This window comes from Microcebus murinus, chromosome 10 (assembly GCF_040939455.1).
Source record: "Microcebus murinus isolate Inina chromosome 10, M.murinus_Inina_mat1.0, whole genome shotgun sequence".
NCBI lineage: Eukaryota > Metazoa > Chordata > Mammalia > Primates > Cheirogaleidae > Microcebus > Microcebus murinus.
This window is the reverse complement of record NC_134113.1, coordinates 38,793,940-38,812,476: the sequence shown is the minus strand read 5'-3', so window position 1 is coordinate 38,812,476 and position 18,537 is coordinate 38,793,940. Positions and strand designations below refer to the sequence as shown.

Sequence of the window (18,537 nt, the reverse complement as noted above, 5' to 3'; positions counted from 1 at the left end):
TCCAAGTTAGTTTTTAGGCAGGGTTACTTGAGTTTAACTCTTTACCCTTGGATATCCTAATAAATCAGACAGACTGGGGTCTGTGCTATAAGTGTTTAGGAGAATATTTACAAAGTCACTATAAAGCTCTTGGCCATATTTTGCTGTTTTTCCCAAAAGTGCCAAGATTACCAATACAATTTAAAAATTTTTTTATCCAAGTCACTGTCGATTGGAGTCATTCACAAAACTGTAGTTAATCCTCGAAATAAATCAGACAGTGATACTCTAAATAACATTTGTAATATGGATGGGGTGGAGGACATTGATTCTCTTTGAATCAGGTTCATTTATGTGGAAGTTAATTTACTATTAAAAAACGACAGTGCTGGCAATGTTAATTACAATGTGTATAATTGAAACCTAAAAAGTAAGAGTGAGATCACACAGATTAAGTGGTCTGTCTGTGCTCTACTCATAGAAAAGGTCTTATAGGCAATGAGAAAGCAACGTACACCAATGTTAAAAACTCAAAGGGATTTCGGAATATACCATTCTGGAAAATGGTACCTGCCATTGTGTCTGACACATAGGAAACCTCCTTCAAGAATAACAGTTCACTTTGAGATTATGCAAGTGGGAGTGGATACAACATATTGTTGATTGAATACATTTCTCATGTGCATTTTCTCTGCTAACGTGTATTGTTACTAAACATTTGGTTTTATTTGTACTGTTATATTTAGCTTTTTTAATTATGCCCCCCCGTCCAAAGCCTCCACACATAATTTGGATACAAGTGTATAGGATATTTCAGACTGTGCAATCAATCCTTAGGGGGTTTGTTAAGTGCACTTAGTTTTATCTTGCCTTTTGTGGGTCACTGAAAACATTTACTGCAATAAATTCTTCTTTGGTTATTATTTTTCATGACAGGAATAAGGTGGCAATTATGTTTTGCTCAGTAAGTGTTGGGAGGAAAAAGTCCATTTGTCTGATTGTCAGGAGCGGTGCAGTGTTAGGAGTGGATGTCATGAAGAGGAAAACCAAAGGAGGGGGGAGGCTGTGGTTCTGAAACACAAGGGAAAGCATAAAACAAACAGTGAATTCAATAGGAAGAATCCAAGAATCTAAGATGTCTGTTAGATTGGACAAAGGAAATTTCAAAGGGTATGAAATAAATGTGAAAAACATATTTAGTGAAACAGAATGTCTAAAACTAGAATATTTTAAAAATAAATATAAAATATTGAACATAATACAAATATTAATTTTTAATATTATGCCAGTCAGCAAGTGGTTGAGATGCAGTTTGATTACAACTTAAAAGTTCTCCCAGGGGAGAAGCGCTCAGGGATGCTGATGTATTCTAGAAACATGTATGAGGTCAGTGACTTGCATTCCCCCTCCCTCTAAAATAAATCATCTCAACACTCTCCTTGTTTTCTGATTCTCATCTTTCACCATCAGCTAGAATCTAAGACTTCTATACTACATGAAATCCTATATACTGGATCTTGGATTTAGTGTTTCTCCAATTTTGCCCCTTCTTCACTATTTCTTTTGATGTGGTTTCAATACATCTCTTCTTCGCCTCTGCCTTTCCTTTGACTGCAACAATATTCTCTGTCCACCCTTTAAGATTTTCCTTATAAAACTATCTTTTTCCTTCAAAATTCTGTCAGAGTTTTTGGAAGTGAAAGCTAGACTTCTTTAGAGCCATTTCTCAAATAAACTGTATTATATGTATAAGAGGCATGGGAAGATTTTCCAGGAACAATATGATCATAGTCTCAAGGGTTATTAACAGCTCTGAGTTGTAAAAGAATGTTAATCTATAGGATTAGAGATTGGATGACCTGAATTAGTGAAGATAAAGCTTACGCCATGTGCATGAGGTCCCAATGTGTTTTTCTATTTTTTTTTTTTTAATATATTCACTTTAGGGAAGTTTTTCAGCACTTTCTAAGTTTGAAATTATAATGTTATTATTAGGCATTTTTAAATTGTTCATATAATGTGTAAATTAAAAGGAATAAATGTATAGACTGGCAGCAGAGTAGTGGCTGTTTTGGCAATCATCCAGGGTGGGAAATAATGAACAAAATGGTAATGTTTGGCTGAAAAAGATAATAAAGGGATTAGCAATTGTCTTCCACTATTTGAGTGGCTGCCATGGTAAAGGCCATAAATTTGTCCAGTTGCTTTCAGAGCCACTGAGATCACTGAGTGGACATTAATGGGATACAAATTATTGCTTATCACCCATAAATGTTTTTACAATTAGACCTGTCTAACACTGGAAGGAGCCCTCTCTTGCTAAAGAGAGTGAGGCTTTTGCAGTGTTGAAGGTTTCAGACAGAGGCAGATGGCCTTGTCCCCCATGAGACATAGATGAGTTCTATGGCCAAGAGGTAAGGTGAGACAATATCTTAAATCCCCACCAACTCTATGATTATGATGATAAATGTTAAATGGACACATTATATATTTTTAAAAGTCTGGCCTTAATGCTAAGGAGTAAATTATTAATAATAAGTTGAATAGTCACTTATATTCTTAAAACAAATGATAGATTCGCATCTTGACTTGTCTATGTAACAATTTTCACAGAATAATTTAATATGTGCTGTTTTTTTCTCTTCTCTTTTTCTTTCCTCTTCCTTCCCTTCCCTTCTCTACCATCCTTTTTTGGTCTCCTCTTTCTTCCTCTCCTCTTCTTTCCTACGCTCCTATTAATCCATCTATTTCAAATCCATCCTCCTTCCCTCCCTCTCTCCCTCCCTCCCTCCCTCCCTCCCTGCCTGCCTGCCTGCCTGTCTTCCTGCCTGCCTTCCCTTCCCTTCCCTTCCCTTCCCTTCCCTTCCCTTCCCTTCCCTTCCCTTCCCTTCCCTTCCCTTCCCTTCCCTTCCCTTCCCTTCCCTTCCCTTCCCTTCCCTTCCCTTCCTTCCCTCCTTCCCTTCCTTCTGTCTTTCCTTCTTTCTTTTTTATTAAAAATTCCTATTACTAGACATCCTCCTCAGCCCAAATTGAACAGAATAGAATCTATGCTTCCACTACTGTCTTTCTATATTCTTCCTTTGCCCAGACTTACCAACTTCAAATGGCCACTGGCTTGGGAAATATTGCATGGCCATAAACAAAATGGTTTAATAGCATTTTTGCCCTCAAGTGATAGGTGAAATTTTATCATGGCAGCATTTGTCATACTGACAGACTTATTTGTGTCATGCCCATTAAACAAAAACATGTTAGGTTTAGATGCCTAGGACTTTACACCAACTCTGGTGTAGTTGGTGTGGATATTTTGATTGCCTGCAAAAAGTTGAGAAATGATTAAAAATAAAGCCATCCAATGTTGTGAATCTTGGTCCATGAGTTTAATAAAATAAAAGACTTAAAAAGCCATTGTTTCTATAAGAAAAGGCCTCTAGCTTATTCCCCAGGATCCAAATGTATACTTGCTATATAAGGAAAGATTATCTCAGTTATTCCTAGTATACTTAGAAACAGGTTGAAAAATTAGGATCCAAATAATCATAGGTTTTTAAATTAAGCTCAGTAACAAGGAGTACTGTGCATTATATTTCAAAGTGAGTCCCTCATTTTGCAATTAAGGTCATAGGCCTACAAAGTATTATTCTGTTATCACTTCTTAAAAATTATTCCTTGTGATATTATATTTGTTTCTATTCACATTGTATTTCTAGAAAGATTTATAATTTGTAGGAAGATGATAATAGCCATTTGAAATTTCCTACCTATTTTTTACATTTAGGAAAGGGATTTATGTTATTTACCTGTATATACGATTATTCTGAGGACAGTATATGACATGAATAGCAAATTTATTTTTATGGTATTTTCCTAGGTGAAGACCCTGAAACAAGAAGAATGCGAACAGTTAAAAACATAGCAGATTTGAGACAGAATTTAGAAGAAACTATGTCCAGTCTTCGTGGGACTCAGATAAGCCACAGGTTAATTAAGCTACAGCTTAATTCTGTGTATCTTTCGGCCAGTAAAGAAAAAGGATTACAATCAAGTCCTTAACTTTTGATATAATGATAGAGAAGCGATTTCAGTTATTCCTTACTATTTGCTCACTTAAATTTTACATACGAATCAATTGGTGACTATCCTTGAACTGTAAATTCTCAGCATCCACCTATCTGTATCTCTATATCCTATCAATGTATCAATGTCTTCTTCAGTATAATTTCCTGTTCAAACAAAAAATAGCTACTGCAACTACCACCATCACTCCCAAGTGGACTTTCATGCTTGCACTAGAGAACGGTGGCAGAAGTTGCAGTTGACAGGCATCTAGGGAGCGGTGTTAGGGAGACATTCAAACATAACTGTAGTTAACTTCCACAGTAAGTCTGGAAAGGTTATAATGGGGTATGTTAAAGATTTGTTGATAATGTGAAACAATATTTTGTTTTATCCAAAGCATAATGATGGCTTTTCTTTTGAAAACAAACAAACAAAAAGAACTGGAAATAAATGCCCCTTCCCACATTTTGACATCTACAAAGTTGATTTGAATCTCAACATGAACATATAATTTGGCTTTCATGAAAATGACATACTTCTAAGAAATAACCTTCAACTCTAGCATTTTCTGTCTTCATCCATTCTTGGTCTATGGCCCCAAGTGAACCGGAGTGTAGTTATTTCTCAATTTTATTTGACAGCACCCTGGAGACAACATTTGACAGCACTGTGACGACGGAAGTGAATGGAAGGACCATACCCAACTTGACAAGCCGGCCCACCCCCATGACCTGGAGGTTGGGCCAGGCGTGTCCCCGACTTCAGGCAGGAGATGCTCCCTCCCTGGGTGCTGGCTACTCTCGCAGCAGTACCAGTCGGTTTATCCACACAGACCCCTCGAGGTTCATGTACACAACGCCTCTCCGTCGTGCTGCTGTCTCTCGTCTGGGAAACATGTCACAGATCGACATGAGTGAGAAAGCAAGCAGCGACCTGGACATGTCTTCTGAAGTCGATGTTGGTGGATATATGAGTGATGGTGATATCCTTGGGAAAAGTCTCAGGGCTGATGACATCAACAGTGGGTAAGTGGCTCTGATCTCTAGGCATTGTGTGAAAAAGGGAGTGGTCTAGTAGGACTTATTCACTGTAAACAGGACAACACATAAGTTCATTTATAAAGTCATTAGGAAATGCGAGAAATCTCAGATTATTTGGGGGCATTTCAAGGCCTTTCCTGTGCTCATTCATGAGAAGTAAAATGTCCAAGATTTCTATACATTTAACATAAGCCACTAAATTTTTCTGTTGTTTAGGGAAACACATGTGGCCTGTGTTTTTTGGAGTGATTTACACATGCTTCTTAAGCAACAGATTTTGTAGTGAAGGGCGTGGGAAGGAGACAGGAGGAGTTTTGCTGAGCTTCTTGATTTTTTTTTCTTTTTTTGGCTTGTCAGAAGGTGCCTGTAACTACTTTGAGGAACGTTTTCTAGCATTCTTCAATTATGCACCTCCAATTTAACTTGAGGGAAAAATCACTTTAGAGTTGGAAGTCCATTTATTCTCTTCTGATGGTATCAAACTTTTAAAAATATTAGCCTCTGTTTTTCTTCTGTTTCTTGTTACGTTGCAAAAAATGTCATGATCATATAAGTGTTAGAGTATTTTGGCAATTTGGAATATTTGGTTTAATCAGAGGATGAGCGGCAGTGGAAACAATAGAATATTCTATTAATTAATAATTGTAATTGCCATTTTGAGTACTTTCTGTTACCTACTATACTCCTGAAAAGTGCTTTAAAATATTATTTTATTTAACCTTTCCACCACCAGCAACCCTTAATAAGGTGGGCATTTTTGTACATGTTTTACAGGTGAGAAAACTGAGCCTAATTGGCCCCAACTGTATATCTCTAAGGAAATGTCAGACTTGCATTAGAACTTAGATTTGTCTGACTTCAAAACCCAGGCTCTGCAATGTGCAGAAAATCTTGCCAATTAACTTTATCTGTAATTTTCATGTGAGTCTGGGTTTTGACCTACTCTTTGTCTTTATGTGTCTGAGAGGAGCAGTGTGGGAAATCATTCTTCTGTATGAGTAATCTTTCCTAACTTCATTCATGAAAAGCTTATGTTTGATGATGATAAGAACTAAAAAGGTAAAAAATAGCTTTGGATCAGATTTATTGCGCAGCTTTGATACCTAATATCTAACAGCCCATTCCTGATATCCACTCTGCACACGTTTCTAATAATTTACAATTAGGGAGAGAAATTATGATGAATTGGGATAGGTTGTAGTTCAGGTGCCACTGGAATCAGATTGCCTAATTTAAATCCCTTTCCACCATCTGTGGACCCCTCAGGAGCCTAAGTTATCCAATTTTTTGTCATCTGGAATAAGGACAAAATTGCACCATCTTCATGAAGTTGTTAAGCACGAGGAAAATCATCCACAAAATTTTACTGAACAAAAAGCCTGGGATAATATAAGTGCACAGTAAATTTATCATCCTACTCCTCCTCATCATCCTTACATTTATTATAATAATCATCCCAATTAGTGGTTGTTATTAGTTATCATAATCATTTTGTATGTACTTAACATACAAATATGTGGAGGCAATACCCAGTTCAGAGAACATGAAGGCAACACAGGAATATCTAATTCATATTCTTTCCCACATCTCTCCCTTCTTTTCTCTCCATTCTTTCTGTTTTCCCTCCTTTCTCCTCTTTATTTGATCTTCTTAAATGTTGGCATATGTGTGTATTCAGTTTTTATATCCACCATTCAAATATATTTGGATGACTATTTAACTACATACATAAATATACACATATATTTATATATGTACATATACATACATAAACATCTATATATATGTATATAGATGTATACAATCAATCTCAATATTCATGGTAGTTATGTTCTATGAAGTTACCACAAACACTGTATTAGTGGATACTGAACCATTGCTCCTAGGAGAAATATAAGTTAATATCCTGTGAGCCTTTGTCCCCAACATTTTTGTCAACAGATTAATACATAACTTTGTTTTATGTGTGTTTCTGTTTAAAGACACGTTATTTAATATGTTGTTGATTCATTAACATGGAACTCACAGCCAGCATCACTGTATTCATGCCTAAATGAAGATTATCTAACACATTTTTGTCGTGAAATACTTGAAGCCTTCTTGCGGCTAGGAACACAAGACAGTTCTTTGACATCATCACTGGGGGCCATGGCCATTTTATCTATCTATCTATCTGTCTATCTAGCTATCTATCTATTTATTTTTTGAGACAGAGTCTCACTCTGTTCCCCAGGCTAGAGTGCCGTGGCGTCAGCCTAGCTCACAGCAACCTCAAACTCCTGGGCTCAAGCGATTCTTCTGCCTCACCCTCCCAAGTAGCTGGGACTACAGGCATGTGCCATCATGCCCAGCTATATATATATATATATATATATATATATATATATGTGTATATATATATATATATATATGTGTGTGTGTGTGTATATATATATATATATATATATTTTGTCCAGCTAATTTCTTTCTATTTTTTTAGTAGAGACGGGGTCTAGGTCTTGCTTAGGCTGGTCTCAAACTCCTGAGCTCAAACAATCCACCCACCTCTGCCTCCCAGAGTGCTAGGATTACAGACGCAAGCCACCATGCCTGGCCCGGCCATGACCATTTTAAACAGCAAAATCTCCACCAAAAACACAGAACTGTGAAGAAGGTGACACTAAATAGACCATGGAAAGAATACTTATTTATGCTATGACAGCTGAAACAAGAGGCAGTGTCACCTGTTTAACCTCAGCTAGCGACCTCTGAGATTCACATTTTTCACTGTTCTAGTGCATGTCTATGAATGACTGTGAACGTGGTGTGGGTACTGATTTGGGGCTACAAATAAAATTTAGTAAGTAGGCAAATTAGCAGATATGGAATTTGTAAATAATGATGATTGAATGTATATATTCTCCCTCATATAAAATGCTTCTGTGGAGAGTAACGGCATGTCCTGGGAGCAGTTTATACCAGTTATTAATGACCAGCCACAATGCAGTGGGTTGGTAATTTCAAAAGGTTTGTATAGATAAAAATTGAGCTAAGAGTTACGGCATAAGGAAAAAGTCCCAAACTCTGACGTGAAATTAAAAGGAATGACTAAGAAAAGGAAATAATTTAGTTGTTTTCTAATTTAAATAACTATAAATGAGAGAAATATATTAATATTAAAAGAGAAAATTTGTAAGGAAGTCTAAATGCAGATGATATAAGTCATTCAGTAAACTTGACTGAGGTATAATTTTCGAGATTAGAGGGTCAGTCGGATTAGATAATATTCAATGACCCTTTTCTTGAGAATCATGGAAAGTGAATATATAAAGATAAGATTTGAGAAATAGGGACTATTGTGACAGGCCTTAACATCATTATGCTAAGAAGTTTAAACTGTACTTTCAGCAATATAAAACTCTATTTCTTAGAGATTACGAAATAGTCTCAGAAAAGAGCATGAGGATGCTGATAGTTTTTGAAAGGCCAGTTTAAGGGAAACATACAAAATGAATTAAAGGGAGAGCTCTGGGGCTGGGTTTCAAGAACTATTGCAAGAACTCAGGATCAATGTCATAAGGCCAGAAATATTATAGCAACATTGGTAGGATAAAAGAAGGAAAATAACTCATGTGGGAGATAGATAAGTAATTGTTTAAAAGGCAGTGTTTTTTAACATCTAAGTTTTACATTTAATAATATATATTTTAAGCATACCTATACTCAGGAGCATTATGTATTTTCCAGGACACCATCTATATTAGTTAATATTAATTTTTTAACAGAGGAATCTTAAAATCTCAGTATCTTAACACAAAGAAGCTCATTACTTCTTCATGTACAATCTTCAGTGGTATTTCTGATCTTCATCTGGGGAATATGTCCCATGTAGTCATTCAGAGAATAAGATGGATGGTAATTCTGCTATTGGCCAACCAGTTTTCCCAAGCCACCCTGGGCATTGACATTCAAGAAGCAAATGGAAAAAGAGAGGAAGAACCATGGCATGAGAATATTTTGTATGTACCAGGCCTAGAAGTCAGGTATATAACTTCTACTCTCATTTTTTGTCCAGAGCAGCCATGTGACCACATCTGACTGTAAGACAGGAGAGGACATATGGCTCAGCTGTGTGCCCAGGAGGAGGAGGAAAATGGTTTGATGAGAGCAGGCTGGTCTCACTATGAGGAAAAAAATGTGGTTCTATCTTTTGTTTTTCCTATTTGTTTCAAGCCTCATTTGAAACCTGATTCAGACTTCTTAGCTCCTCTATTTTTATTCCTTATCGGTCTTTCAAGAAGGTCTTAGATAGTCTCACAAATGAGCCCATTTAAATATGCACCAGTGGTCTACATGTTCGGTGTTGACCAGGTAAATATACCTTAAATCCTATATGGAAACCCCCTCTGGTGATACATGCTTGGTCTTATAACTTTTCTCTTTCCCATGGCAGAGTATAGGACCCTGAAATTTAAATCATGACTCAGTTCTTTTCCCTATGTGGAAGGTGACTGCACATGGTCAGCAGGTGATGTGGCTGGTCTCAGCTCAAGGGTGAGCTAGGACATGCTGGACTTATTTGTTGCTGACCAGTGTATGCTATTGGTGGCTTCCTTAAGAGACAGCCCAATATCTCAGCCTAGAACTAAAATGGTGGAAGATGAGAGAGCTGAAAAAATCTCAGGAAAATTTTAATGTGATGGTGTTTTCTTTAAGAAGAAAAAAAGGCTGAGAAATGTTTGTGCTACAACTCATGAAAAAAAAATTGAATCATAGAGTTAACCTACTCTTTAAAATTTTTAAAAATAAGTTGTATGGATTAATGTGACAAAGGGCTCATAGATGCACTAACGAATGAAGATGTTTATTTTGGGAATTTTTCCTCATGTCACCACAAAGAATGTACTGACGTCAGTGTAATGAGACTGAATTTTCATTTTTTTCATGTACTCTAGGTATAACTCAGAAAATTAGTTAATCAGCATTCTGAGAATTCAAAATTTCTTGGAGCATGTAAAGGCTTATCTCTTCTCTTTTTGAAATTACTTTAAACACTTGGGGATATGAATCTGTCAGTAATTAGGAATTAGTCAGAGAAAGGCCTCTTTCTTATAATGAGTCTCTGAAAAAGTCTCCGTTTATGAAATAAAAAGGAGCACCCTGGAAGGTTGAGAGAAAAGTTACATATTTTAATTGGGTAGAAATTGAACTTATTTTCAGGTGTCATAGTGATAAATAGTTGGGCCAAGAATATAACCTAAAATTCTACTTTGTCACATGACCTGAACACAAAATAATCTATGAATTCTGAGGAATGAAATTTAAAAACAAGGCAGTGGGCAGGGAGCCTTTATCCTCCCTCAGCTCTCCTTTAGTGAACTTTGTGTTGACTGAAGTATACGTAACAGTGTTTGAAAGCTCAGTGCTACCTGAGCTGCATTGAAAGGATCTACCGTTTTGTACCACAGAATCCTAATTTAATGCTTCTAACTTCCTATTCAAGATATGAACTATTTTTAGTCAGTGTAGAAATTCTAGTGCAAAAAATAGCTGGTAATATTAGTCAGCATTTATAAAGTATGCCATGCTAGACAGTGCTCTATGCACTTTATATATATTAACTGATTGATATCTCACCATAGCTGTAAGAAGTAAGCATATTACTGGCTCCATTTTACAGATGAAGCAATTGAGGCAAAGATAGTCTAAGTGACTTGCCTGAGCCCACACAGCCAGGAAGTAACAGCACTTAGTTAAACCTAAGCAGGCTGGCTTCAGTCTGTACTTTTAACCATCATGACACATTGACCATGTAGACATAGTAAGGGTATCTCTCCTAGGAGCTTGATTTTTTTCCAAACAATCAAACAAAGTTCACAGCAGTCATTCATCATTAGCATGGTTTTCTTAGCTAGCATGTTAGCTCTAGGGGACATTTCTTTTTCTTTCTTTTTCTTTTTTTTTTTTTTTTTGTGAGATAAGTATTATAATCTTTATTTACCAGAGAGGAAAAAGCGATGACTTGAAAATCATAAAGCTAACATATACCATAGACAAGAATCAAAGCTAAGCCCATCTGACACAAAAAAGTATCTTTCTTTGTGTGAAAGGTTACATTTCTGATGGTGCTGAGGATTTTAGGCATAGATCTGATTTAAAAAGCTGTGCTCAGTTACAAGTATGTTATATTTGATTTTACTTATGAAACTCAGGCAGTCTTCATCTTTAAAGGGGCAGTGATGTGGGTGTTACATCACCCGAGTGCTGGCCCAACATTGTCAGTGCTCTTCATGATATCTGTGCTCCTCTAAAACAAGACAGTGAACTGGAGTTCTTTTGAGGGAGTGGTGAGGATCCCGTTAGATTCCCTGCAAGTGCTTGCAATTAAAAATTAGCTAATTCTGATTTGTAGCAACTGATATAATACATTGAATATAAAAACAGAATTCTAGGAAGACGGTAGATATGGTAGAAGCATAGGTTTTGAATCCATTGATCCCAGGACCTTCAACTCTTCAAAAATGGTATTTACAAAATGAAATCTTGCTCTTATTTTACTAAGAGTTACATTATCACAAACCTGCTAAAATTTGATAACAAAAGAGAAAATTAGGTTTTCTAATTAACTAGTTACTCATTGAAGTAAGGAATATTGATTTCCTAATAAACTTGAAAAGATATTTTAATTCTTCCTGGTGAGCAGAATGTTTATACAGAAAAGAAAAAAAAAACCCTATAATATAGTTGAGAAATTATTGAAAAATTTTAACACAGTTTATGAAGTTAAATTATACAGATGAGTTTATTTAATTTTCTGTTGATCAATTAAACATTCCTTTTCAGATACATGACAGATGGAGGGCTCAACCTGTATACTAGAAGTCTGAACCGAATACCAGACACAGCGAGTTCCAGGGATGTCATCCAGAGAGGGGTCCATGATGTGACTGTGGATGCAGACAGGTAATGCTATCGGCATATATGAGGGTAGGAGGGCATAAAGCAGTTTCACAAACACCATCATAAGAAATAACTCTTATAAACAGTGTATGCCTCAAGACTTTATTAAATAATAATTATTTTGGGATCTTTTAAAAACTGAGTTTCATTTGCAGGACAATTTTGGCTCTATACTGAAAAATTATGTAGTGGTAAATTTTCTTATTTGTAAAAACAAAATTATAAACGTAGGTTTATTTTCCTTATTAGAAAGGGACACTGGCTAATATTAATAAATGTCTTTCAGTTCAGATGCCCTCAGATTTATCTGATGGCTTTATATTGTTAATATAAAGATTAAAACATTCAAATCATCAAGTACAATAAGCTTGGTGGTTTTCTTAAGGGTGTTGTTGGAAACATACTACTCTTGCTTTAATTTCTGCTTCAACTGCCTCAGATTACTTAAAGGTGTGTGTGTGTGTGTGTGTGTGTGTGTGTGTGTGTGTGTGTGTGTGCTTCATATACTAGATTATTTTGCTGGAAATTACTCTGCTGATTTTACCAAAATCACCACTGTTTGAGAACATGGCCTTTGTAAAGTAATGTTGTTAAGATATATTCCTGACCTGATTTTGCTCCCTCATCACTCAGAACTTTGGCTTTATTGAGCAGGAAAGGATTGCCCACTTCCAGAACCATGAAATATCATTACCTACATTAGTTCTTTAATTCAGCATTTATGAGGTTAAGACTTAATGTATCCCAATTTCTGAAATAAGAATTATGTGCATTCTGTACAACCAACCTCAAAGACTAGACAGTTAATTCTGATATTAGTCTTCAGTTTCTCCTCACTCATTAGCTCATGGTATCTTAACTCACGATAGCCAACTCAGGTTGGCTATCAATTCTCACCTTGGACATATCCTAGTCTCCTAGCCTATGTACCTTGAGTGTGTGTGTGGGGGCGGGGGGAGGCACGTTAATTACAGATGGCTTATGACAAATTTTGCCCCCACCCCCAAACTTCTCTTCAGCCATTTTCCCTCCCTGATTCCTTCATTAACTTCAGTCCTGCTGGGTTTCTTTCTGACCTTTGAACAGTCTAAGCTCATTTCCATCTCAGAGGTTTTAATTGATACTTCCTCTGCCTGGAATGCCCTTTTCTACATTTCTTGCGTTTATGCCTTCATTGCATTATTTCTCTCTCAGCTTAGCGTTACCTTCCCAGAGAAGTGTTTCCAGAGTAACTGCAATACACTCCCCGACAGTCCCTTTCTTACCATTACCTTATATTATTTTCTTTACTGTGCATATCGCTCCCTAAATATATCACACACTTATGTGTTTGTTTTCTATATCCCCCATTACAATGTAAACCCGTGAGTGCTGAGTTTTTGTTGTATTCTTTACATGTTGAGCTTTTAAAAAATAATTGTGAAGTGAATGAACAAACGTATCAATAGAGGCTATTTGTTCATCTTGGCTATATGTTCATCTAGGCTAGCAATAGGGTCCATCTAAGTAGAGAGGCAAATGAGGCCAGGAATGAGCCAATGGACTGCAAGGATACTATGAAAGACAAGAAAAGGGTTATGTGACAAAATAGGAAACAGTGATTACAGGGGAAGAAATCCAAAATGTAGGCTGCATTTTGAAACTAATAACCGCTGGAAAACATCAAAGGAGGGAAAATCACCTACTATTTGACAAATGAGGTTGTGATGGTAGAATCTAGGAATCAACACAAAGGTGACTTTAGTTTGTAGACAATTGGGATAATCAACTCTCTTTGCTCCATTAAGGCCCCAGATTGGGCTCTGGCTGAGGAACCTCATGACAACAGAAAGACCAGATATGTGTCTAATAAATTCGGGTCTGTGAAAACAGTGGCTTTTAAAGTGCCGTACCTGGACCAGCAGCATCGGCCTTGGCTGGGAACTTGTTAGAAATGCACATTCTCAGCTCCATCCAAGATTTATTTACTAAATTAGGATCTCTGAGGAAAGGCCAAGTAATCTGAGCTTTAGCCAACCCTTCAGGTAATTCTTATGTATATTTAAGTTCAAGCATCACTATGTTAAAATGAACAAATAGAAACCAAGCCTACAAAAACATAAACACTTAGCATGAACATTTAGACATTTAAAAAATGACATTTTGAAATTCTTATTTTCATTATCTGTGTTCTGTCAAGAGAAAGAGAATATCAAAGTGTTAAAATATATTAATGGCACTAATCTTTAAATAAGATAAAATAATGACCCTTGCACCTAAGATAAATTTCCTCAGTTTAGTAAGTTCAGTTTTAAAGATTGTATAAAGGGTTTTAAAAAGAATTTTGTGATTTAAGAAGTACAAAACCACTTTATTCATTTGTATAAATTAAAAGCAGTAGGATCATAAGTGCAAATCCTCTTATTAGCAGAAAGAAGTTTCCTTTTCATTATAAATAAGTCTGAAGGGCTTTTAAAGTCCTATGTTCAGCAAGTGACTCGGGCTGTATATAATTTTAAAATGTTTGATCTTAAATACTGTATTTATAGAAGTATTTCTGTTAATTCAAGATACCTCTTTATATGGGACATTGTTTCATAAATTTATTTAAATTCTGGTATCCATTCTAAGTGAGATAGACAAGAACAGCTATAAAGTATTACTTCTTTGTTAATTTTTATTCAACAAAAAGAAAATTACTGTAATTGAGATCATAGAAAACTTATTCTTGCTTATTTGCCTCAACCTTTTAAAACTGGCATCTTAAATTCTACATAGTAGGACATACCATGTTTCCATGAAAATAAGAACTACCCATAAAATAAGCCCTAGCAGGATTTCTAAGCATTTGTGCATTATAAGCCCTACCCCGAAAATAAGACCTAGTGATGGGCGTGGCTATGCAGTATGTGCACAACCCATGCATTTAGTCACAGAGCAGTAAAGAAGATGAGCAGCCCTTCTCATCTGCCCCATCGTGGCAGCTACTATCCCAGAGGTGACTGGAAAGGTGCTGGCAGCCCCACCAACAAGGTCGGCTCCTCCTGTCAGGTCCCGGCCATCCTGTGCATGCTGCAAGCTGAGGCTTTGAGGGGAAAACAACACATCGCCTGAAAATAAGCCCTAGAGTGTCTACTTGAGGAAAAATAAATATAAGACCCTGTCTTATTTTAGGGGAAACATAGTAGAAGACGACTGCAGAAAATGCCAATTGGGCACATTTTATTTACTGTAAAACACACCCATAAAACATAGCAGATAGCATTTTAAAATCCAAAAAGTATTTCGTAGCATTGTCTTCTGATCATTTTCAAAACACACATTTTCTGTGCTCCTGTAGCATTTTGTTCATTTTTCTGTTATGCAATCACATCAGTAATTACATCATTACGTGTATATTTCACACAGAGTATAAGACACTTGAATGTAGAATAATATAATTCATCTCTGTATCCTCAATGCCTAGCATACTGCAGGAACTCAATCAATATGTCACATAAATGGCAGAAATAACCACATCAGCTTATAAAATAAAAAAATGTGAGTTTAAAAAAGAACCCATTACACACATCAAAAAATTTATCATATTATTTGTTTAAAGACCTTTCAGATATCGTGTAGTTTGGACTTTTCCAGTGTTTCTTGTCTAATAGTAGATATTCTAAATAAAAAAATCAGTTTTCTGAGGTTATATATATTTCAGAAGCACTGAAAATCATAGCTATTCTTAGAGAGTAATGATGAATATCAGCATACCAAAAGTACTGAGAAGTCTTGCAGTTCAAAATAGAATCTGCTTCATTTTATTTAATCCATTGCTTTGTAAGCGTTTTCATCATTGATTTCCTCACTTTTTTTCTTCTATGATAATGATTAACTTGTTCCTGTAATATTTTAAGAAATGTTCTTTTAGTCTAGTGCCTTCACTTAGCAGATATAATAACAAAAATTCAGAAATATTGGTTTATCAAGGTCATATAGCAAATAATACAAAGACTCAGGTCATTTACCTTCTATCTTGTTCCCAACTACCTTTGTCAAAAGTCTTTTAAATAGGCCGGGCGCTGTGGCTCACGCCTGTAATCCTAGCTCTTGGGAGGCCGAGGCGGGCGGATTGCTCAAGGTCAGGAGTTCAAAACCAGCCTGAGCAAGAGCAAGACCCCGTCTCTACTATAAATAGAAAGAAATTAATTGGCCAACTGATATATATATAAAAAATTAGCCGGGCATGGTGGCGCATGCCTGTAGTCCCAGCTACCCGGGAGGCTGAGGCAGAAGGATCACTCGAGCCCAGGAGTTTGAGGTTGCTGTGAGCTAGGCTGACGCCACGGCACTCACTCTAGCCTGGGCAACAAAGCGAGACTCTGTCTCAAAAAAAAAAAAAAAAAAAGTCTTTTAAATATTCTGAAACATATTAGTGATTGATTTATTATAGTAAATTGGTAAATAATAGGGTTTGTAGTAGTTCACTGATAAGAAAGCTTAAAAGCCAAAAGAAAAATAAATAAATGGTGTTTAAATATTCTTTCTAAAAGCTGTGGTGAAAAAGCAAAGAACCATCACATAATGACAAAGAGCCAGCTAGCTAGAATAGCATAGACTTGAATTGTTTGTATTGTTACAGTGGAGACTTTAGCCTCCCTTTTAATCACCTTCTGATTAAAATGTGAATGGACAACAGGGAACAACTGAAATCCTCTTACCAGAGGATTCAAAATGGCCCCAAAGAAAAGAAGAGGACTTTCAGCAGCTAATTGTAGTATACTTTTAAATATTTTATTGCTTAAAGATATTGTAGTTCCTTTACTTTCCAACACTAACCCAATTCTCTATTAACCTAAGAAAAGATTATAAAATGGGTATAATCCTTGTAGACATGTTGGAGAATCTCCAACAACTTTGCAGGTAAACAAGAGGCATTTTATTTTCTCACAGTTCTAGAGGCTAGCAGTTCATGATAACTGTATCAGCAAATTTAGTGTTTGACAAGGACTCTCTTCCTGGCTTGCAGATAGTGCCTTTTCACTGTGTCCCCACAGGGTCTTTTCTCTGTGCTTCTGTGGAGAAAGAAAGGTCTCTGGTGTCTCTCTCTTCTTATAAGGACGTAAGCTCTAGGGTCCCATCGTTATGACCACATTTAACCTTAATTGCTTCCACAGAGGTTCTATTTCCAAATTCAGTCACATTGGGGGTTAAGACTTTAACATATAAATGTAGGGTGAGGACACAATTCAGTCCATAACAGTATAACTCCCAGGTTATATATTTGGAGATATAGTTCAGTCACTGTATAAATGCTGCCTTGAAGTAGTGAGTATGTGTAGTGTGCATGGTATAAGCTCAAATTCTACAGGGATCAGAAAGGTTACATGCAGTGAGTAAAGCAGGAAGGACATGGTAGATAAGGCATGCTTTAGAGGTTGTTCCCTTTGGAACTGCACAAACGTGGAAAACAGCCAAGGGTTGATTACCAAACCATTTGATTTTTTCAAATCAAGCCAAAAGTCTGGACTTTTGTGAGAAGTTTCCCAATTTGTAAATATTGGTAACTCTCGTAACATATCTATGAAATCAATGCATACAGTTAAAGATACAAACTTTCTTCAGTGGCAGATAATCTAGAAAATCACAGAGATAGTTATAGAAAACAGGAGACAGTGAACATTCTCACATATGGTTCTGTAAACATCCTAGTGCCTTGAAGTTTCTCAGAGAGATACAGTTGGTGATGATACCCCCTGTACAAAGTGAAAATGCCACCAGTCATGAGAGGCCTGGCCAGCAGGTGAAGTAACTGTGGCAAAACTATGTGAGTACGTCTCCGAATTTTTAATACAAGACAGCACAAATCTAAGGTCATTTTCCCAGCCATAGCATCCCTCAGTGGACCTGGCCTCAGGCCTACCTGAGGCCAATTATGGCAGAAACTAATTACATTTTGTTTAAACCATATGTGAATCAACTCTCTGCAAGCTAAGAACGTATTTGTATCTCCAATGTAGAGTAAGAAAGCAAGCTGAGAGAGGACCCTTGCCAGTTAAAGAGTGAATAAAGGAAGAACACCCACCAAAGAGGCAGAACACCCATTAAAGAGGCAGAGAAATCAGCTCTAATACAAAGGTCAAGGAACAATGAGGGTTAACTGATATTTTTGAAATGAAAAGAAGGGGAAATGGGCAACAATGTCAAATTCCATGGATAAGTGAAGCTTCTTATTAATAACTTTATCAAAGTTAGTTTCAATTAAGCAGTGAAATAACATGCTAGGTCATGAAAAAATGAAGAGAAAATGGGAGGTTAGGAGTTTGAAACAATAAAGGGAGAGGTAACCTTCAGGAAAGTTACAGCGAAGGTAAGGTGAGAGGTCAGATAAAAGTCAACACATGGGACAGGATAAAGATTACTTTTATTGCTGATTTGCTCTGTTTTATTTTGGAGGTGAAGGAATTTGAGCTGGCATAGAGAGTAAATTCCTAGATAAAATGTGTTGATATATCTAAAGAAGGATAGAAGAATCTAAGAAAAGATGATAAGCCTGCTA

General features: G+C 36.4%; 1 protein-coding gene across 2 annotated transcripts in view; it reads left to right on the top strand.

The window, feature by feature from the left end:
* The window catches only part of LOC105863359 (neuron navigator 3), a 162,685-nt gene that overhangs the window by 15,189 nt on the left and 128,959 nt on the right, over positions 1-18,537 (top strand). For both annotated transcript variants that reach the window (XM_076007150.1, XM_076007149.1), the window contains exons 2-4: positions 3,851-3,959; positions 4,680-5,063; positions 11,901-12,020. In XM_076007150.1, coding sequence (XP_075863265.1) covers positions 3,851-3,959; positions 4,680-5,063; positions 11,901-12,020 — 613 coding nt within the window. The remainder of the gene's footprint in view (positions 1-3,850; positions 3,960-4,679; positions 5,064-11,900; positions 12,021-18,537) is intronic.